The following is a 24,803-nucleotide window of genomic DNA, read 5'->3' as shown; positions in this document are numbered from 1 at the left end:
TTAGGTCTCAGCTGTTTGCACTTATGCAAATTTCAGTTACCGGCTTTTAAATTTTTCTACAGATCATTTATCTATTGCTGGTTTTGTGTCAGACAAAAAATGTTGATATGGAGTCCATGTGCAAAATGCATTGTGCTGATACAGTTAACTACATAAGACACGGAGTATAAAAATTTAAAAATTTTATTAATAAAATTTATTAAAACTATAATTTGATTTTCATTTATGGCAACATTTTTTTTTTTAATTAATAAGATAAAAATTCTAATATTAATTATTAATAGCTATCTGTATGTAATTTAGCGTTTAGTAGTTAATCTTTATGTAATATCTGCCATAACTTTTGTAGTCAAAATGACCAGTACATTGACGAAACGATTTTTTAATCAATTTGATTGCAAAATAGCTCTATGAAAAGGAGATAATAAAGAAAATGTAACAATTTAAGATTTACATTGGAGTTAAGCTTCAATACAGTCTCAGAGGCGGAGCGACCAAATAATTCAACAACGGTAAATAAACGAACACTACGTTGACGCTATCTGTACCACTGACGAGATCGTGGTGATTAAATTCCGGATTCGCCAGCAATAGATCTGGGCTATTAGATAATTAAAGACAATTTTTTTTTGTACAGTTATGAGATGAAGTATTTGTAGGGTGGAAAATTCCAAGCTGATCGGGATTCAAACCCAGGATCTTTCGGGTAGTAAAACTGGGCTCATACTTAATTTTTAATTAATAAATATATAAATAAATTCTAATTTACTAACCAATCGACTATGGTGACTTGCGTGTTAGTCTCTTGATTACTGATTAAATTTCTTCATTTTTCTCACGTAATTTCACTTCCACATTGTTACTCACGCACAAATCTCACGACTCTGAAAGTAAATTCTCAATAAGGAAAATAATACGAGTAATATAAAAAGCAAAAGTAATGAAAGAGAATTTTATCTGCAACTCGATTATTCCAGTTGGTATTAATCAGGTTTTTTGTTTTTTTTTTTTTTTTTACTCTAGATTAATCAATTTTTAATCTTTACTTTTTTAATTGTTTGATCTTTACTTTCTTAGTTAAAATTATTAGTTTGCTTTCAAGACACTGTTCCACTCCCGATGTATAACTCAAAGTGTAATTGACGTACATTTATCAAAATATAGCGTAGAGATTTCAGCCAAAGATTACCTTTTAAGAAAATTAAACATAAAAGGAAGTGTCAAGGAGAAAGTCACATTTCCTTGACAGATGCTGTCAACCGTGATGAATGCATAACGCTATCAAAACTGAAAAATGACCTTGACCGCCACTTCACTGCAACGGTGTATGAGGTTTTTAACAGCTTCTTCTAAACAACAGATTTTCATAAATTTGAGAAATAATTGAAGATATAGGAGAATTAAAACAACATATAAATAAATTAACTTTTTAATTTAAATGTTCACATCAAATTAAATGTTAAGTAAAAAGATTAATAATTAACCATATAATTTACCTTTAAACAAATTTCTGTAATCAAACTTGCTTGAGATATTCTTATATAGAACTTTTCAGGGGCAAGGACTAAAATCTGAAACAACTTTTTAAACATTTAAATTATATTTATTTCCAAGTAATAGTTAATAACTTTTATCGATGAAAGGATAAGTTAATCTAGAATAAATAATTTTTTTATTTTTGGTAACGCTAGTTGCATGAATTTTTTAATATAGTATATTTTAAATTGTATATATAAATACATTATTTCTATATCGGTAATTATTATTATTTTTATTCACAATATTCCATGCCTGAATGTAAAGGATAAAAATTAAAAAAATTAAGTTAATTTTAATTAATTAAAACTTTTTTTCTACTGTTACAAATAAAAAAATATATTATACTGAATCTCGTAGTTCGCGTACTCAATGTACGCACTGACAACAATGTTTTTTCATTGTTGATTCCAATTTCGTGTATTATTTATTACAGTGCAGGAAAATCCATAGAAAACAAGAAAAAAGCTAAAACGTTTTACTTAGAATCGAAACCTAGAAAACCATTTCGATTATTAAACGATCATCATCAATAGATACTGAGGAAGTATTATAGAAGTTTAATTTGAAAATAATTAAGAAATAATAAATATTAATTAATTAACAAACAGCACATGAATCATTGTAAAAAAAATTTCATTAACAACATTAAAAAAAATAATGCAAACAACTCTTGTTTAAAGGAACTCCATTGAAGAAATTTAGTTGAACTACAGCTTTTAAATATTAAAAGAAAGAATGAGAGTAGAATAAAGGCTATTAATAATGATAAATGTACGTTTATTGACGTAAAATAGAATAGTAACAAAATGAATCAGTCAAAAAGAAAAAGAAAAAATAAACAATAATTAATGTACAAAGATTCACATACAAATAATACTACCACATCTTTGACATCACCGCGAGAACATCTGTCAGGTTGATTTAAGAATGCAAAGCAAAAATAAAAAGTTCACCTTTAATAATGTTCGATGTTAGTTTCAACCAGTTTACTCTAGTCCTTTTCATTCAATATAAAAATGATATCCTCCTAATTAATTTTTTTCTAAACCAGAGAATCTAAAATTCCCGAGATCCGGTATGAACCTAAAAACATTTACAATAGTTTCCTCCTCTTGAGCGTTACATAGGGAGTCTGTGCATTTTTCGATCTTTTGTATGGCACACTGTTTAAGGGTAGCAGCTACCCTTTTTCTCTGAACGCCGTATTAATGAAGTTTCTATTATTTAAATCATTCTTGTAGACTAATTATAAATAAAGAAAACCACAAAAGGCGGTAATAGTCTTTTAGAATTTTAAAATTATTAAAATTCTTTGTGAAATTTCCGATCTGAAGAATATTAAATAGATATTCCCTCCGTTAATCTCTTTATGGGAGAGAATAACTGATTGGTTCTTGCTACCTCTATCTTGAGATAAATTTTATCTTATCCATTCTATATAAAGGAAGTATGGATCTGTATAAGGAAGTAAGTTTGGGGTAAACAGTGATTTAGAAGTTTTAATGATTTAGTTATCTTTGTACTAAATTTACAGTTTCGATTGGGATTGCCTAAAATAACAGCAGTTGTTTATATCTTTTACTTTTATCATTAAACGGTAACACCGTTACAAATACTTATTCTATAACTTAGGTATTTGGTGTTTATTAATTAATCTTTATTGGCTCTTCGTTGTAGTTTTGGTTAAAATTATAATACAGTATTTTTCTTACACCTTTCAGTCGGTTTTGGTTTTAATAAAAGTCAAATTTCTTAAACAAAGTCAAATCTCTTCACGGTCGGTCAGTTAACGTTACTTACATAAACTTTATCAGCATGAAATTCTCTAAAACTTTGCAAAATATATTTGTTTGAAGTTATTGTACGTAATGTCTAAAAAAAAAATGTTTTGCAATTCAGTTTTTTATTTAACAATAATTTTCTCTAAAATTACTTACTTTCTGGAACTTAATTTTACTCAGTTTTTCAGGTTGAAAATTACATGAAATAATTAAATTTACTCGTTAATTTAAGTTCTAAGAATTACAGTATGATTTCATTTTGCCTTTGGAGTAGAAACGATGGAGAAATCTTTCGCAAGTAATGACTCGAGAAGGAAGCGTTTCTGGATCATGTTTATACAAAGTTCTTTCTTATTTTCACTTGTAGAACATATCCTGCATTTCATTTAGATTCATTATGAGTTCCCTGGATATTTATGTACTATTTTCTCATAACCCATTATAAATGTGATTGTTTAACAATCGAATTGATCAGCTATTTTTTATTTTTTAAGTAACCTTTTTTTACAATTATTTTTAAATATTCTGATGTTTCTATTTTAATTCAGTAACCGTTTGGTATTATTATTTTCATGTTTAGGAATATCAGTGGTGAAATTTCCACTATTCCTATTATCTTTGGCAATCTGGTACTAAAATCTGCCAAATCTTTAGTAATTTTATAATTTTCGTTAATTCTGTTAGAAAATACGAAAATTCTAACAAAACTAAGAAACAATTATTTTCGTAATATAAAATGAAAGTAGAAACCGTGTTTACTGTTTCTGAACGTAAATAGTAGGTTAAAACACGTTCTGGAATCTTAAGACTAGACTGGTATCAGGTTCTTCATATAATGCTAATAATACATTTTAATTTCTAATATAGTGTCTTAGATTTTAGATTACCTGCTTTTTTAGTGTTAATGTAACCTCACAAGTTTTATTCACTAAATTTCTTTGTTATCAAATTCATGAAAAAACTCACTATTCCGTCATGTCGTCTTATTTACCATGGTTAATTCATCTAGCGGCGTGTATAATAACAGTTAAGCAAAAATATGCTGTATGGATATGTGGGTGAATATAAAACATTATGTGTAGAAGGATACTTGTTATTAAATAATAATAGTAATGATCAAAACAAGATGAATTTTTATATAGTTTAATTAAAAGGTAGGGATTCATATTTATAAAAAAATTAAAATCACTGTTCAGGTCTTTTATTTTAAGCCGAATATAATAATACTAATTATTCCTTATACTTTTCAGTGAACAAACAAAATAAAAATTACAATGATTTAAGTTCAAACAAGTTAAATGATGCTGTATTACAACGTAATACTTTTTATAAAAATGTTGAGCGAAAAGAAGTTAAAATTGAAATATTATAGGTATACATGCAACAGATAGAAAGTGGGTAAAGAAAGAATTTTACAAACTTATTAATTCCAGTATTATACTTGATTTACGTTTTTGTTTTGATGTTTTATTATTTTAATATACTGCACAAAATATTAATTTCTCCTCGGTTATATTTTATTTCAGGTCGCCCATCACCATCATCATATACCGGTTCCAGTACACGTTCCTCATCATCACCATGGTGACTACGGACCACCCGGTTACGAAGCAAGCGGTCCTGGAGAATACATACACAGTAGAACGGATATACCCGGTACGATATCGCAACACGGTAGTGAACTCGCTTCTTGGGGTCTAGGAGACTTTCCACCGGGTTGGGAAGACCCGCGGGTTTCTCGCAGTGCAGTTCCAGTCACTGAACCTACAAAAACAATTAATTATCCGCACAGACCACAAGTAAGTCGAACTTATTTAGCCGTAATTCTGGTCATCTATCGCTATTTTACTAAATATAAGTAGCGTGTTTATAAAGCGTAATACAAAATTCAAAATTTAATTAGATTACGTTCTTTAAAAAAGTAGTGATCGAATTATTAATATATTATAAAATAACACTTTATAATATATAACATGTTATAATTAAAACTGTTGAGTTTCAGTAAATAAATTTGGGCAGATTCTTGTATATTTAAAAAAATATACTTGGACGGACGAATATTCTTAAATGTAAAACTGTATATCACACTCCATTTGAGATCGTATTTTTACAAAAAATTAATTTCTCTGTAAAATGTTCGATTTAATTGTAAGAATCTGATACAACTAAAAAATAATGAGACAAAATTCATCATTTAATAAACCATCAGTATTAAATACCCGTTATAAATATTTAAGTTCTACGTGACTTACTTACTAAGAGTATTTTAAAAAGTAGGATATTCTACCGACTTCAGTGTAGTAAATATTGGCTTACTATTAAAATGCAATCTTTGTTAAAAACCACTTTAAAATACAATAAATATTAACTTCCGATATCTGTTTATTTAAACCTTTCCAGTTAGCGTTCTTTGTAAAAACAAATTGGCGGGTAAGCAGATAATCAAAACTGACATATTTTTATTTACTGAAAAAAGTCACAGTATAAAAATTCAAAAGTATAGAAAAAATGATCGATTCATGTAAAGTATTGATGAAAATATCTTCTTTAATAATTCATCCATTATCGCAACAGTTTCTTAATAAAAGGATTCTAATGATTTTAAAAACATTTTATCTTCACACAAACACTTAATAATTTTCTGAATTAATTTATTTATTACGCAGAAGGTGAATGCATTATACTATTTCCGTTTTTGTCTGTCCGTTTACGCAATAATTCATGAAGGACTCGTCAGTTATAATGAAATATTTTTTCGGCATTATCTCGGATTTATAATTAACCCCGATCCACCTTATGCCACTTTTTTATCTTCTAAAATATTATAGATTTATCTTTAATAGAACATAATTATTTAAACTTTATTTTTTCTTCTGACTGAAAATCAATGCCTATTTTACCTTTTCGAATTACACGTAATCTTTGAATATTACATTTAATTTTAACACTATTCAATATCTGATTTTGACTTATTGATTTATGAGAGATTTTGGCTTTTATCCAATTAGGAGAAGACCAATATATTTGATTGGTACGTTTGTTTATTTATGCCATAGAATTGCTGGTTCAATTTTCATGAATTAAGATTTAAACGATTGGTCTAAATCGTATAATTGACTTTGAATATACAATAATTTAAAGAAATCCAAAGTAGAAGAGAGTTAATTCCGATTCCTTTTACCCGAAAAATCAAATGTGATGTAATTTAGTAAAACTAGACAGCAGTACGATGGAAAGTTTTCGTAGATGGACTGTTTTGCTAATTTTTAATATCCTCTTTGTTTACTTCCATTAAAAAAAAATTGTAAATATGTTTCTATAAACACATTTAAGAAACGTTAATTTCTGGATATTGTTGTTTTGTTTTATTTTTTGGCACAGTACTTTTAAGTTTACACACTAAAATTTCTTAAATGTGGATAACTGTGTGACAGTAATCGTTACATGCAGAGATTCATAAATAAACAAGCTGATGAAGCTGTGAGTGTTATTTTTTCAAATAACATTTAAACAACTACTTTATAATTTTTCTTTTACCAAGCTTAAACTCACTCAACACTATGACTCACTGCACAAGCGCATTAGTCCAGAAGTATTAGACATAAACAAGGCGATTTTTCAAAAAATTCGCTTACCAGTGAGTCACAATGGAGAATTTGAACGTTATGCTTGTGTGTAGGGTCTACTCGTTATTACTTCCTTGAAGAAATAAAGGAAGTATTATGATCGCGGTAAATTTCGATTTTCAGATTTCAACGGAAAGATCCGTTTTGACCAACCCTAAATCCACTTTGACTAGTATCGGCGTGATTTCTTTACTTACACATGTATGTATGTACGTACGTATGTATCCGCGTAACTCAAAAACGATTAGCCGTAGGATGTTGAAATGTTCGATTTAGGACTGCTGTGACATCTAGTTCTGCAATTCCTCTTTTGATTGCAATCGACTAAACCAAAAGTTCCAAAAAAGCCCGAATTCCAAAAACATTTGGATTTTCGATTTTTCTTAACTGCAGTAATAAGCCCTCCTCATTGAGAGCTTTTCAACGACTTTCCATAAGTGGTACTTATTTTCATTGGTTCCAGAGTTAGTACCAAATGAAATTTTAATTAATGAAATATTTGGATCTTACAAGAGGAAGGCACATCGGTTCAAATCAGACTTCATCTCCTTTTTTTAATTTAAATATACTGATTTATTAATAATTGTTAACTTCCGATTGTAAAAAAAATCTTAACGATAAATAATAATTCAATAATAATAATAAAAAAAAGAAAATATTAAAAAATATCAGAATTTATTAATGAAATAAAATTCTATGTACTTTTCATTTTCACAAAAAAAGTGTGTATGTAATTTAATAGGCGTACAAGGAAGTCAGGCGGTGTCCACATGAATTTTTTTTAATTATTTCATCAAATTACGGTTATAATAATTTAATTTTCTTATAAGTAGAAATTATATTTTAATGTTAAGTAAAAGAAAAATTAAACCTCTTATTTTTCTTATTTAACGTTTGTTTTGTACATTTCTTGAGCAAAAAACCTTATAAAAAGTAGAATAAAAGAAAAATCGGTCTTCTTGCGTAGTTTTTCGCAAGCATTTTTTTATTTATTAACTTTATTTAATCATCCACCCTTTTCTTTCTGGTGCCATTATTTAATTTTTTTTTATTTATTTTTTATTTTTTTAAATTATAAATGTACCTTTGTTCCTTTATTCCTTTACATGTTTATTTTCCTCAAGCGTTATAGTGATTACAAAATTATTTCCTTTTAAAATTAAGTTACTATATAAATATAGCTTCATCAAAAATAAAGTTAATTCCAGTATTTCCAGTATTTCTGTAAATATAAGTTGTCACATAAAAATAAATATTGAAAAATATTCTAAGTTATTAATGAAGGAAAATAAAGATATAAAAAAATTAAGATGCCTAAGTAAGATGCTTACTTAAATTGTAAAATTTAAATTTCTAAATTTTATTAAGCTTATTTAAATTCAGTTAAGCTTTACCTAATCCACAGATTTGCTACACATCTCAAATTAATTACTTTTTAACTATTTTTCTTTTATTCTCTACAATACCCTAATTTATTTTGGATGTGTTACGTTTATTAAGAACCACACATTCTTTTAGTTTCATACTTTCACTTAAAACTAAAACTGAATAAAAAGACTGACTTTCTATTATAATATCAATCAGATTTATATGAAATTAATTTACTAAATCTAAACGATGTCTACAAAATAAAATTAATGATAAATCAAACAAAATTTATTTGGCTGAATCTGTTTCATTATGTTTTAATTTAATCATTCTTTTAGTCGCTCGTGCTTCTGCTGATGGCTGCAATTTATCTTGGTTTATAATTAAGACTAATATTGTCTACACTCTCAACTGTCAACATCTTAGAAAAACTTTCAACATTTGAATAAAAAATCTGATCGGGACACAACATGACTTCCTTGTACGCCTACTAAATTACATATACACATTTTTTGCTGCACTTTTGAAAGTGAGATACGATCCTAAAATTCTTTAACAAAGTGAACAGTTACACAATTGCTGAAATGTTAGTTTTTATTAACGTCAAATGTTTATACAACTATTAATTCAGCAATCTTACATGAAATATTAGGATAAAATAAAAGTCCCTTTATTACTCGTATCATCAATATAATTCGTATCTTCGTGAGTTGCTGATTAACAAGAGTTTCAGATTTCTGGTGTGCCGTTTAGTGAACTCCTGTATACTGGTTACAAATGTTAATTTCGACCTTACGGTGTAAAATATTCAGTTTTTATTATTGGATTATTTGCCGAATAATCAAAAAGGAAAAAGAAACAATCATACAGGAAAAAGAAAGGAAACATGAAGAAATATATCTCAAAAAAACGACAAGGAGATCAATATGAAGAGGAAGAAATGTTAACAACAAGGGAAGAATAAAAGCATTAAGAGAAGATGATAACTACAAGGAGAGAGAAAATTTGAAAACTAGAGAACGTGTATACAAATTAAGATCAGAAGAGTTATATCAAACCAAAGAGCGATTAAATGATTGGCAACAAAAAACAAATAAACGAAATAATGATCAACTCGGACTTAGGGAGAATATTGTCGACAATATCAGAGAAGTAATGAACTAAAAAAAAAGAATGTTTTGCAATTTATTAAAAATCGGGCATGCATGCCTCAATAATCAAATAATATGTACGTAGTTTTATGCCCGTAATACGTTGTTCTTGTGAGGGTCATTTTTCAGTCACTCTGTAGTTAACAATTAAACAGAAATTCCCGCATAATTAAATAAAAATTAAATAAAATTAAATAGAAATTAAACTAGAATATTAAAAAATAATACGATTCTAAATTATAATTTTCAATTAATATTAAATAATAACATGTTTCACTAAACCTATTACATATACACGTATTTAATAATGTTTATTTGATTACATATAATTTTAAAAGTACATAAAATTTTATTTCATTAATAACTTCTGATATTTTTCATATTTTTTTAATTTTTATTGTTGTTATTGAATTTTATTCATCGTAAAACATTTTTTTACAATCACGGGTTAATAATTATTAATAAATTAATACATTTAAATTAAAAAAAAGGAGATGAAGTCTGATTCGAACCGATGTGCCTTCCCTTGTAGATCCAAATATTTAATTAATTAAAATTTTATTTGGCTCTAACTCTGAAACCAATAAAAATAAGTACCACTTATGATATATCGTTGAAAAGCTTTTAATGAGAGCTTATTACTGCAGTTAAGCGAATGTCCAAAATCTAATTTTTGTTTTGGATTTTGAACTTTTTTGGACACTTTTGGTTCTATCGATTGCAATCAAAAGAGAAGGTGCACAACTAGATGTTACAATAGTCCTAAATCCAAAATTTCAACAGCCTACGGCTATTTGTTTTTGAATATTATACGACATACGTACGCAGAGACACGCCGAAACTAGTCAAAATGAATTCAGGAATCGTCGAAATGGATATTTTCATTGAAATCTGAAAACCTAAATTTTCCGCGATCACAATACTTCCTCTATTCCGTACAAGGAAATAAAAATATATCGCAGATCTACATGTACATATTTTCATATTTTTAATACACATTAGAAATTTTGCACACATTATAAGCATAATATTTTCAAACGTATTTCTTCAGTTTACTATTATAAAACTGAAGAATTAGAATTAATGAAAATTACAATTTTTGGAAGTCCAATATTTATGTGGAATACCGCACTCCCAATAGAGCAGTATTTATTTAACACTGCTTAGTCAAATACCCTCATATAAAATATTATCACGCGAGCGCTAGTTTTTTTATTGCAGATATTTCCTGGTGTGTTAGTTACTATTAAAATAATAAATATTAGCAGTAGTGATCTACAAGAGGCGAAAGACAAAAATAGGTCGATGTTAAAATTATCCGTAATAAATGTCTGATGTTTACCGCTAAGGACCAGTATTTACAATAAATTCTTCAACTGTAGTAGAGTCTCTCCTGCTGGTCGTTCATCCGTGTAAATAGAACAAACAACCGCTTGATACAGAACATAATAAGTAATAATAATATAATAAGTATAGTTTGAACATATACAGTACTTTTGTATTGTTTTACTCACATAACGTAATTGTTCAATTAAATAAAATAATCTAAACCAATCCATTTTTTATTTTAAATTTATTTTTACGTAATTTACGCGGAATCTGAATACAACGGTTTCTACCAAAATATCTATCTTAACAAAAAACATAAAAAAACTCAGTTTAATTAAAATTAGCCTACAACTTATTGCATTGTAATGTTATTTTGAACAGAATTCTTTTTGACAACATATTACCATCACGTTTAATTGACATATGTAATGTAAATCTTATACTTTTAACAAAAAACGTACTGTTTCAACAATGGCAACTACAGAAAGGCTGCTGAAATGTAATGCACACCGTAACGTATTGGGAGAACAAAAGGTTGCACTAAGCGACAAATGCTGCCATCTTAGAGTTTTATTCTCTTACTACTAACATTCCAAAACTCGTTGACTCTGCCCTCTCATTTTCTGTCAGTCGCCATTAGAGTCGAGTACGCCTGTTACGTCAGCGCGTCTAAAACAACATGCAGCTATTGGAATTTTTAACAGCGAAAAAATGAACGCTAGCGAAATTCATCGTCGTCTAAAAGCCGTTTGTGATGATGAAGCTACTTACTGATAGAAGTACTGTTAATTAGTAGGCAGTAAACTTCGGTGCATCAGAAGCTGGTAAAGCGAATGTTGAAGATGAACCTCTCTGAGATCGACCGGTTTCTGAGACTGGTGAGAAACTCAGAAAGGAGGTGGACGAATTAATTCAACGTGACAGTCGCATAACACAACTCATTACCATCCAAATAGATATAATGAAAAATTACTGTACAACTCGGCTATCTTAAAATCTGTTTCCGGTGGATGTCACGCAAACTTACGGAAAAGAACAAATACAAATAATAGCGTAAGAAGTGTTGAGAACAGTTTCTGAAAAGTTATCTTGAAGGGAGATGACTTACTTTTCAATATTGCTAAAGAAAACAAAGTTTGGAGGCATCGTTACAACCAGAAGAAAAACGACAAAGCATGAAATACCGGAATTATGATTCAACACAATAAAAAAATTCATAACACAACATTCCACAAAAATAATTCTCTTGATCAGTGTTCTGGGATTCCAAATTCATGTACATGACTGAGTACCTTGAAGCCGGGTCGACTGTAAATTCTGTCTTATATATTATAGATGTTAAAACGACTTATAGGAGACGCGTGTGTGAGTTCGTCAATCTACGGAACCGATATTTTGCTATACGATAATGCACGGCCACCCACATCGCCTGCAACCACCGAAGCTCTTTTGAAGTTCACATTTGACCTATTGCACACCCTCCATGTTCAGCAGATTTGGCACCCTACTATTTCCACTTCTTTCCGCGATTAAAAAGGTATATCAAAGGTATTCATTTCACCGTAAAAAATGAACTGAAGGTCGCAGTGAGATCCTGGATCAAGGAAGACCACTAGCATTCTTCATGCTAAAAAACGAGAAAACTGGCTCACGTTTGTAAAAATGCGTAGTTGCAAGTGGTGATTAAGTGGAAAAATAAAAATTTTTTTATTTTAGAAAATAAAAGCGCTCTTACGCCATGTTTATTTAATCTCTCTTTTCATTTGCGAGTTATTAGAGACTGTGCCTTATATTTCAACCATTATTTCGCTTTTAATTGTAATATTAGAACCGACTGTAACTATGGAATAAAGTGAAGTGACAAAAAGATCATTAATCAGGTGAAGAAGGGGGTATCCTAAATAGGTATAGGTAATCTTTAAACGAAATAAATAGTACTTATAGCATTCCTGATAAAAAAGAAACAATAAATGGAAAAGTACAGGATAAAATTGCATTATTGTTACGAAAATACGTAATAATTTTAATTTCATCATACACCGACAAAATCTAGATAAAAAGTAACCAAGAATCGATAAACGTCGAAAATTACTTGACTTTTATTCAAGATTCACTTGAATTTACTTTTGCAAGGTAATTTAATACAATTAATGTAATTGTATGATGTAAAATTGGCAACTGTAATTGGTAACTGGTAACTGTTTGGCTTGTAATTTTATCCGTTCTCAGAAAACTGACGTAAGTGTAGTAAACCACTAGATTGTTACGGTAGAGGAGGTAACTCCAAAAAATACAGAAGTTTGACGGCAACAAATGATGTGTTGTAAAGATTGTCTTGAACGCTGTGATTTTATACGATAAGTCTAACCTTTATCAATGAACTCAAATATTTGTAGACTTTTATTTCATTTCAATTTAAATTTCTGAATTGTCAAAAGTTAGAAAACTCATTTGAGTTCTAAGGCAGAAATGAATTACTGGAACGACGGCTACCTTCTTGGTACTTACGACGTTCTACCTTGTTATACTATTCTCTTCAAGTACTATTAGCAGTGCCAACACTACTCAGGTACTCCAGCTAGAATTACTTTGCATCTATGTATATACGCTTTCTAAACTTTGAAGAATAACATCCATGTTGTTTATTTATGGTAAGGACTTTAAAAAAGAATTGGAAATAAATTTTCTGAGATGAAATAATAAATAATCTTTTGGAAGTAATTTTGGTAGACATCTGTGAAGAAGGTACAACTACAGTAATACAAATAAACGTGCTAAAAGTAGAAAAAAGTTACTTTTCATCGATTATTAATAATCGAGCTAACTCTAGTAATTAAAAATACTAGTTTTAGGTAAACGAAAGAAATTGGAAAAGAGGAAGGAAAAGAATTTGATTAAAAGTTGGTAAAATTACAACGATGATAATTGTTAGGATCTATCATTGATAAATCTGAAAACTTATAATCTGCTTATTAAAATTACTTTGTTATGATGACAAAGATTGAGTTAAAAACCTTACCCTTTTTTTTTACATAAAGTTACAAATATTTTTACGTAATTTAAAAAAGAATTGTTCTCTGTTCATTTTGAAACTTCAGACATTATAATAAAATTTAAAAAAAATGATTTTGTTTGATGAATTGATAATTAAAATGAAGTAGCATTTAAAATGAGTTACAGATTTTAAATCGCTTTTTCTACCCACACACGTTAACCTTTACCGTTCACATTTTATTCAGCTCGATAAAATTTAATAGGTTTATTTTTTTTAACTTAATTTCAAGTTGTGAAGATTTAAATTTAACAATGATAAATGAGAGATTGTAAATCGTATATAATAAAGCAAACTGAAAATAAATTGAAAAAGGTATTTTTTAACTTTCTTTTTAAAAGTTGGATCGATTCATTTTATAAGCGTAAATAATAAGAGACTTATGGCGTTAATTTTCTTCTAGGCTGTCGTTTTTGTTTATAACGATAATTAAAAAACAGCTTGTTTGAAATTGTTTATATTATTGTTTACATCTGTTTAAAATTTTATACTCTTTAAGTAACAAAAATGTTTCTTTAAATGTAATCGAAACGATTACTTGTTCACCGCTTACCTCATTATCATCCAGTATTAATTTATGTAACTTCCTTAGTTGTAAAAATTTTCGTATTTAACTTTTAAACAATCTCAACATTATAATCGTAAATTTCATTAAAACACAGCAGTGTTTTATCCGTAGATTAGATCAAAAAGTTGCAGATTAGGTCAAAAATTTGACGTAATATCTAAATAATACTAGCGTAGTATATATTCGTTTTTAAAGTACTATATTAATCAAATTCTTATTTCCTTTAAAATATTTACTGTATTCCAAAACAATTGAAAAGTTAATTAAATCAATATAAGTACAACATAAATGAGCTTAAATCCTACTTAAAATCCATATAATGCGCTATACTCTTCTTTACTACTGCTGCAAAAAAACAAAATTTAGAGAAGTAACGAATTATATTTGTATTTATATGAACGTAGCAGTTACTTCTACAACGAATATAACATTTTTTTATGATTTCATCGCTTGTAGAAATTCAATATTGCGAATTTTATATGGTAGAGATAAAATTAAATATAAAAAACATCTTTTAAAAATTACCAGTATCTTTATAAACTCAAATCGAACTAGTTTCAGAATAAATTACATCGATCTGAGTTCAACTATAACTAAGTTAAGAGAACTAATAAAAATTAAATGGTTAAAACATTTAGAGTCCCTTATTTTCCGTTAAGGAATATAAGTAATAAAAATAATTATATATGTTTGAGCGAAATACGTAATTTTTTGCACTAATTTTAATAAATAGATTAAATTCACAGAAATCGGGATTTTCCCCTGCGTTTTTTATGTCTGTCAGAACGTATAGAAAGATTATTCTCGAGCCGTTAATTTGTTTAATGTAACACTATTATGAAGTATTTTTGAATACAAGTAAAAGCACTTATTATTTCTAACGACTCTCTTCATTTAAAATACGAGTAAAAGGTAACCAAACATAACCTCATTTTAAAGAATCTATAATAATAATCTCGAAACCGACAGCAAATTACAGAAAACAAACTTGTATATATAATTATTTCTGTTTGTAGCCTTCAGAATTAGAACAAATAACTGATGAGGCTTGTAATTTATGTATAATTAATTGTAAACATTAATAATAAGACTTTGTTCGAAGAATAAAAAAAAATTTAACTAAATTTTCTATGTTCAAACAATTTACCTGTGATTTATATTACCAAATCACATTTTATCTGTCAATGATGACTGTTTTGAACAAAAACATTTTTTACAATATACGTTTTTGAAAAAAAAATCATTTTATATTATTTTAAGTAATAGGTCATATAAATTTTAATGAACAGATTGTACTCGTATATTTCTTCATTATATCTTTTGTCAGAAAATAAAATTTTTCATTCTAAAAAAAATATAATGGTTCAGTCGATTTAGTTATCCTACTTATATCCAGAGAAGGAAATAAATAATTTTTATTCTGCTTTTTTTTTATTAACAAAAAATGTACATTACGATATTTTAGCATCCTACATATAGCCGTCGTAAAACAAAGATAATTATTTTTAGTATTATTAGTCATTTTGTACGTAATGTATATTTTTACACCCACTTCCTTCGAGGTCTTTACAAGAAATCTTGTATTAGTTTTATTTCTGGTAATTTAAAAAAAAAATCATTATATAGACATATAATCGGGTGAAACTTTAATTTTTCACAATTATTTACATTTTTACTTCCTTGTACTGTGATCGCGAAAGATTTCGGTTTTCAGATTTCAACGGAAATATCCATTTTGACCATCCCTGAATCCAATTTGACTAGGTCGGCGTGACATCTATACGTACGTATGTATCTCGTATAACTCAAAAACGATTAGCTGTAGGATGTTGAAATTTTGAATTTAGGACTGTTACAACATCTAATTGTGCACCTTCACACAGATCACCAGTGTTTCAATGTAACTTTTAAACTGCTTACACTCGCCTCAATATTTGTACAAATAAATCTGACGTACATACTCATACACTCGCTAAAAACTCTTTCTTTTATTCAAGAGTTCGTGAAACGTACAAAAATAGTAAACCATCTGATATTATTATTAAATTTATATATACAGAGTGTTTCTAAAATGGTGGTCTTGCTAAAAGCCAAAAAAAGGGGAGATTCGCTTTGAGCAGGAAGTTCTGGCATATACAGCAATAATTTATCATTTTGTCACTTAAGTGACTTATTATGTGACTAACATAAACAACATAATAAATATATGTCTAAATTAAATTTTCTATGACTCATACTTAGGTGAGAAACCGACCGCGTCTTTACTCAGAAGAAAGGAATATATAAACATGAATTAAATTAAGTGATTTATTATTTAAGAAAGAAATTAAGTAAATTATAACTATTTGATGTTTTATCCTATGGAATATAACCATTAACAAGATTGTGTTCTTCTCAGATTAGAAGAATCTATCAAGGCAGTAGTGTAGTTTCTTTGAAGCCACAAAAACATATGCTCTCATTCAACATCCATCTTTTGAGAAATATATGCAATATAATCAAAAAAGTAGACGTAATTAGATATATAATTTACATTTCAATTCACAGACTTGATAGTACAGAATATAAACTTCGAATAAATGAATACAGGTTTTTAATTTCTCTCTAATAAAAAAGAATGGTGCGTTGGTTTGTTTGTTGTATGTCATTCACATTTTTATTTTAGCTGTTCTGGCGCAGAGCGGACCACGTGTGCGCCGGCCGGCTGCGCGCAGCCGACTCTTTCCCGCTCCCTTTTGAATGAAGCGTTTCATGTGTTAAAAAATCACAACTCAAGAAACAGATAAATTTAACAGGCTAGAAGTAGTCCGTTGTCAATCAGTTTACAGACTATTTGATTTAATCTCTAAGCGTAGATTATTTTTTTAATATTTTATATTTGTATTTTTAATTATTTATTTTATTTTATTCTGTAATTTTTAATAACTTATTACTTTATCTATACCTTAAAAATTAAAATTTATTACGTAATTATTATTTATTTATAATTTATTATTAAATCAAAGATTAACAATTTATATTAATTATTTATATAATTATTATTCAGACTTATTAATAAAAGAAAGGGATTATTAGTTAATATTTATCAGTAAAGAAAAGGACTAATTTTTTAATGAATTATTTAAAAGTACGTTACAGTGGACATTGGGATAGAAAGACTAAGAGAGCACAGTGAGCGGGAGAGAGTTGGCAGCGCGCAGCCGCCCGGCGCACCACGTGGTCCGCTCTGCGCCAAAAGCAGCAAAGTAAGAATCAGCAGCTGGCCCGGAACTAACACATCATACAAACACAAGACTAAATGAAGAAAACGGCGACTCCTAAGCCATTTTCGTGTTACTTTTCTAGTTACTAATTAAATACGAAAATGTACACAATACCCTACTTTAATAAACTACAGAAAAACAACGCAATGAGATATTATCTGTTACGGTAATGATTACTTTTATACTGAATTAAAGCGTCAGTATAAACATATGTTTACCTTATTACTGAGTTTATCTTATTTTTAAAGCTTCATTACCAAGAAAGAAAAATATATTTGCCCGCATAATATTTTTTTTTTAATAAAAATAAGAAAACAGCTTTTGTTGAACTTAAAAACATACTAGTTTGGCATTTTATCATAAAGTCAGTATAAATGCAGAAGTGTAGGAATAGTTTTTTTCATAAAGCGACTAACAAGTGATGTATAACAACTAACTAATCTTACTAAAAACATTGTTTTGTGCTTTGTAATTGTTTATGATAAGCTAAATCTAAACGAATCTGATTATTTATGAGAAAAATAAATTAAAACTAATTGAATAACATAGTGAAAACTGGTTTCACATTCATTAAAAAAATTAATTTCTCATTGGCTGTTACTTATAAAGAATAAAACAGTAGGATAAATTACTTTTATTTAATAATAATTTCGTTAATTACATAACTAATAAATTAAACGTATACATTAAATTTTTATCAAAAGTACATAACAGTATTTACAATCAAGGGAAAAGAAAAAAATTGTTGAAAACAAATTTAAACATGTATGAAGTATGTTTTGTAAAAAAATTATAAAATAGCATCTAACTAAAAGAGTTTCTTTATTGTTCTTTATAACTTCTGAAAGTCAATTTATTGAACTAATTAAAAAAATAGTAATTCGTCTTTTTCATTGATCTAACTGATATTTAAATAGTATAATGCTACTGGTGATCGTAATTTAGATCATATCGATTAGGTATGAACGAACTCAAAATTATTTGCAAAGTTTTTTTCCAATTGATTTGTATTTAGGTCAATGCACCAATAATGATGAATATGTTTGCGGTAAACAATTTTGTGGTTTCTTTGAGCTGATGACCTCTGTTTTAACATTACCATTTCGTTTCTTAATCTATCATATCCTTGTGAGATAAACATCTTTAGCGCAGAACATTTCAAATCTTCTTGTAACAACTTTGCAAAATTTAATTTTATAACAAAGGGAACCGGTCTGAAATTTTAAATTTCTTTTCTACAAAAATTTAATATGATTCTGTATCTTATTCTTAACAACAATAATAAATTGTCCAGTTAAATTTCATTTAGATTTAATACTTCTGATTTTAGGCGATTTGAAATGTTATTGAAGGAAACGTAAGTTGAAACACTTGGTTAATGTTCGTCAGCTGGAAGAAGAATAATTTAAACAAAAAAGTATCATGAATCTTTTTCTTAGGGTGAATTTTATTGATGAGAAAATAAATTTTAGAAAGAATCATTTTCAATTGTACTTCTTAGTGTTTATGACTGAGATAAAATTGGAAATCTTATAAGACTTCTCATAATGAAAGAACATACATTTTTTAAAAATTCTCTTACCATTTAAAAACAATTGTACTCTGTTTTGGGTTGAATCGGTGGATGTAGATGATACTGAATATATTGTTTATCATTCACTTTTATTTTTCAGATATTATTTATATGTCAGTATGTTATTGAATTATATGTCACTGGCAGTAAAATACTTAGTAAAAAAGCACGTTTCATACTCTATTTCATTTTATTTATCTATTATTATTACCTGTTTAAAAAAATGTAACAACAAAGTGTAATTCTTTATACTACTTTTTGTAGCCATTTTGTTAGATATTTATAACAGTATTTATATTTTTTTATACTTAAAAGGGGATCTTTTCCTTATCAGCACAATTTGATAGCTACATTTATAAGGTTTTATCGCTTACGTTAGCGGTAAACCCTTTTAAATATAACCATACTTAAATTAAAAATTTTAAGATTTTGATAAAATATCAGTTATATTAAATCATAACAGCACAAAATAACTGAATAATTTTTAAAAATCAAATTAAAATGTTTTTAGAAAACTGAAGTACATAAACTTTCTCAAAAATACATCTTCTTTTAAAATGGTGTACCCTTAATGTTAACGGGCACTTCACCCGCCGGTCCAACTCAGCCGGCACTCCTGGTAGCCAAAAGATAGTTTCTTTCCATTCTCTCCATTGAATTATAAGTTTACTTGTCTAAGCGCTCAGTCGATTGCCAAAGTTACTGGAAAGAGTCACTTTGACGGGACGGACGTATCGACCGGTATTATAGTAGAGTATGATGGCAAATGGCTCCTCCGTTCCGACGCGTTTAGTCGTTTGATATTCGTCATTTATGGATTCCACACTCATTTCCTTTATGAAAAATTACTAAGCCTTATAAAGTCTTAAATGCCCTAACTATTGTAATCAGATGAATATACGTAAATAACAAACGTAATTTCTGAACGAGGAAAAATACGTAGGAAGAATTTCATATCATTTCTCAAAAGTCCGAAAATAAAGTGCAAAGGTATGATGATGTTCTCCAAAATCAAAACTTTTTTATAAATACGAATCCAAAGTTTTTTTGTTTTCTCTCTTTCCGTTTCCTTGATTGTTCTTTAACAAACTTATATCTTAAAACAAGAATTTTTCTTGAATTTTTAAATGATCCGGCAGCTTTAGAATCAGCTTATCTTTTAAGTAGTTGTATGGTAATGTAGACATTTTAAAGTATGTTATATGTACGGAATACACTGACGTAAAATTAACGAACTTTATTACCTTTACTACCTTTATTGTTTAAAGTACTCTTTTCAATCTACGTAAATGGAATTTCAGTTATAAAATAATTAATCTATCTTAATATTAAGCTGTCTCACAATCAGTTACACTGTATTCCGTATTGTCTGATAGCATCATAAACATTGATTTAGGATAGTAAAATTAACTGATTAAGTCAGCTTTTATTTATCTACAATTTACTTTGGCAGGCACCCAGAACCGTTGTAAATATATATTCTAAATCCAGATAAGTCGTAACTATAAAACTAATACGACCATCCACATCGTGATACACGAAAAGTTCCGCTCAAGTGAAATCAGTCCCGCGCGGAACGTGAATAGTCTGGAAAACTTTGTCAAAAATATTAATTTTTTGTCTTACCTACAGTTTGTTTCTTAAATAAAACGAAATGATCACTAAATTTTTAATCCAGAATTTTTACTATTTACCCGAAGAAAATTCAGAAAAAGTTTTCGAAGAACTCTCAAGAAGCTTAAGTTGAAAAACGAAAGAAACTAATTTTAGATTACCTAAAATTGTGAGTGACTGGTTCAATATTAAATTCATTATGTAGTAGTAAAAATTAGGACTTTTTTTAATTTTAAACTTTAGTCGACTTTTTATTCTTGTATCCCGATTTTATAGCCAGTGTCTCGCTATATTCTGATGGCATTCATCACATAGTTGTACAATAGTTTTAAGTGTTTCTTTGACTCAAAATACATTTATTCATAAATTTTATTTATTTTTTGTTATTATCATAGATTATAATTAATTCTCCAAAACTCCTATATTTTGAATTACTTTATCGTATTTTGTACTTATTAATATGAACATTGAATTTCTTTTGAGTACTATAATATATAAACCTAATATGTACCATATAATACAATATGGTTTAAGTATCTAACGCAAAACCGTAAGCGAAAATGGACAACCATCTGCAATAAGATACATCTACTGAATGCGTTAACGGTGTGTACAATTCACTACTGATTGATATCACTTATTATGGAAAATATTATAGAGTTTGGAAGATTAACAAATGACCCATTCATATTATATTAACTACGTTAGTAATTTGTAAAACGATTTGGAATTGTAATGTCCTTAAGTTATTTGTAATTTGATATTAAAGAATGTAATAATAATATCTACTGCAGTAAAATATCTAAATATTTCGGTGCACTATCTAAAAGCCGATGTCCAATACTTAAATACCATTTATTGGCAATTCTTTCTTTCATTGTATAACCTGTGTTATATTTTACTTCATAAGTATATTATCCGTATTTTGCATACCAACGTCAGTCCTTTTGCTATTTTTCAATGGGTAAAATCTACTATGAGCGTTGAATCTGCAACTACCAGTTGCACCAAATCGTTGTATACTTAATCAGTAGTCACCGTAAGAAAACATTTTTTTCCATCGCCTTTATGATTTAAATTTTTCTTCCTTTGATGCTTCATCTCGTGTGTCTATATCACTCATGAATTCTTTTTCCGTGCGTTTCATTCTTGGTTTCTGACGTCATCGTTTCTCAATTAAATCATGGTCACATATGTTTTCCTTTTTTTTACAAAAAAGATTTAGCTAGATTTAGTTCTAACATTTTTTTTGTCAAGACTAATTTTGCCCAAAAGGAATTATCAATTTAAAAGGGCCGATTTTCTAATCACGAGTAGGAAGTCCCGCTTCGCTTACAGATTGAATTTCAATGAATGGCTTCTGTCCTCAATGTGCTTCACTGAAGTTGCTATCCTCTTTTATTCAAAGATAATTTAAAGGAGGTAACGTGGTGCTACACACGTAATCTTCTCATGTACTGATGGTCCTAAATGGGGTCACTCTATATGATTTACCGTTATTCTCTCTTTGGAGGAAATCCCCGGTATATTATACTTAGTGCAACATTCACAAACAGGAATGATTAAAATATAACTTTGTAATAGAAAAGAATAAAAAATTTCAAAGCAGCCTGTTTTAATATTCTTCTCTTGAATCTTCTCCGTTTAACGATGAAACAGAACTGGAGGATCAGGTGAGAGAAAGGATCAAGAGAAGGATTAGTATTTCATAAAGTTTTAGATAAATATTAGCGTATTGTAAAACTTTAAGGTCGATTAAAACTAAATTATAATCAAACGCTAATCTTAAATATAATACAATCCAATTATGTTTTACCGAATAATAAAAAAGATAAACTGAAAGAAAATATTAAACGCTCTTTTGTTAAAAGCGAATCAATTCTTTGATTAGTGCTCTAAAATAAATAATTATAAATTGTGAGATGGCCTAGATTCATGCGTTATGTGATCTACTCTAAGACGTGAAGGACGAGTATCAGGTTGGGGCGGAAGTCCACTTCAGGTCAGGATGAAAATTATACACTCGGTATATGTATACCGCCACATAGTAATAGTAACACTGTATGTATCCCCCGTCATCGTAAAACATAGTGACATATAAATTGTACTCGCATAAGGAAAGGTTTTTGATGAAGATGTATACTACTTCCTAATTTAATCACTGTTATTAAAAATAAAATTAACTCAAATTAATTGGATATGAAAGAAGTAATACTACTAAAAGCACGTAGTAAAGCAAACAGCATTATAAAAACACAAATAAACAATGTAAGAAGATTAATTTCGAAAAATTACAAAGGTACAGTCTATATCACACTTATAATTGATTCTTAGTAGGCTTTTTCCTTTTTTTGGCTGAAGAGGGGAAACCTTTTATAGGCACCATGTGGTCTCATACCCATAGTAGTGTGGGAATGTCCCTTGCAGGCCTACCCACCAAAAACCCTCCACCACTACAACAAGAGATGCCGGGGCCACCTTACGGTGTTATCACAGCACCTCATATGTCTTTTCTCCATCCGCGCCTCCATTGCTGGCCCCACGCCTCGAACTTGACGGGATCCTGCGTATTTTGTTTTTCTTTTTTTTGTTTCTTTTTTTTATTTATTTATTTTTTATATATTTTTTTATAATTATATATTTTTTTATATATATTTTTACTTCCTTTTGCGAAGTAAAGAAAGTATTATGGTAGCGAAAAATTTCGATTTTCAGATTTCAACGGAAATATCCATTTTGACCATCACTGAATCCATTTTGACTAGTTTCAGCGTGACGTCTGCATGACGTCTGTGACGTACGTATGCATGTATCACACATAACTCAAAAACAATTAGCCAAGATGTTGAAATTTTGAATTTAGGACTGATGTAACATCTAGTTGTGACCCTCCCTTTTGATTGCAATCGACTGAACCAAAACTGTCCAAAAAAAAACCCAAAATACCAAAAAATTTTGATTTTGGACTTTTTCTTAATTGCAGTAATAAGCTCTCATTAAAACCTTTTCATATCATAAATGGTCTTATTTTCATTGGTTACAGAGTTATAGCCAAATAAAATTTTAATTAATGAAATATTTGGATCTTACAAGAGAAGGCACGGCACATTCGGTTCGAATCAGACTTCATCTCCTTTTTTTTAATTTTTTTTTTTTAAATATATTGATTTATTAATAATTAACCCATGATTGTAGGATAAGATGAATGATTTGCAGCATGTGTAAAAAAGACATGCCTGATCGGGATTCGATCCCCGGACCACCGGATGAAAGGCCGAGACGCTACCACTCGCGCCACGGAGGCCGGCAAAAATGTGTATATATAATAGATTTGTTGAAATATCTGATATTCAGTATTAATAGAAAATTGTATTTTAGAATCTTATTATTTTTGGATTTTCTAGTTTAATTTTTGATTAATTTTATTTAATTATTCTGGAATTTCTATTTAATTTTATCTACATTAAAGTTAACTACAGAGTGACTGAAAAATAGTCCCTCACAAAAACAACATATACACTGAGACATACAAACCCGATCTTTGATAAATTGCAAAAAACTTTTATCTTTTAGTTCATTACTCCTCTAATATTGTCGGACAATATTCTCCCTAAAGTCGGAGTTGATCATTTCGTTTGTTTTTTGTTGCCAATCATTTCATCGCTCTTTGGTTTGATATAACTTCTCTGATCTTAATTTGTGTAACGTTTTCTAGTTTTCAAATTTTCTGTCTCTTTATATTCATCATTGAATATAGAGAGATTCCTTTTTATATTCTTTCCTTGGTCTTAACGTTTTCTTCCTCTTTATATTTATCATCTCTTAATTTTTTTATTATTCCCTTGTTCTTAACGTTTTCTTCCACTTCATATTCATCTTCTTATGGTTTTTTTTTTAGATATATTCCTTCATGTTATATTTTTTCCTGTTGATTATTTC

At 28.5% G+C, this 24,803-nt stretch overlaps 1 protein-coding gene across 1 annotated transcript in view; it reads left to right on the top strand.

The window, feature by feature from the left end:
- Osi17 (DUF1676 domain-containing protein Osi17) overlaps window positions 1-24,803 on the top strand; it is a 149,454-nt gene that overhangs the window by 55,610 nt on the left and 69,041 nt on the right. The window contains exon 3 of the mRNA XM_075375545.1: window positions 4,847-5,119. Coding sequence (XP_075231660.1) covers window positions 4,847-5,119 — 273 coding nt within the window. The remainder of the gene's footprint in view (window positions 1-4,846; window positions 5,120-24,803) is intronic.

Source organism: Lycorma delicatula, chromosome 1 (assembly GCF_047948215.1).
Source record: "Lycorma delicatula isolate Av1 chromosome 1, ASM4794821v1, whole genome shotgun sequence".
Taxonomy (NCBI): Eukaryota; Metazoa; Arthropoda; class Insecta; order Hemiptera; family Fulgoridae; genus Lycorma; species Lycorma delicatula.
Note: the sequence above shows the minus strand (reverse complement) of the source record. Positions and strands in the feature narration are given on the sequence as shown.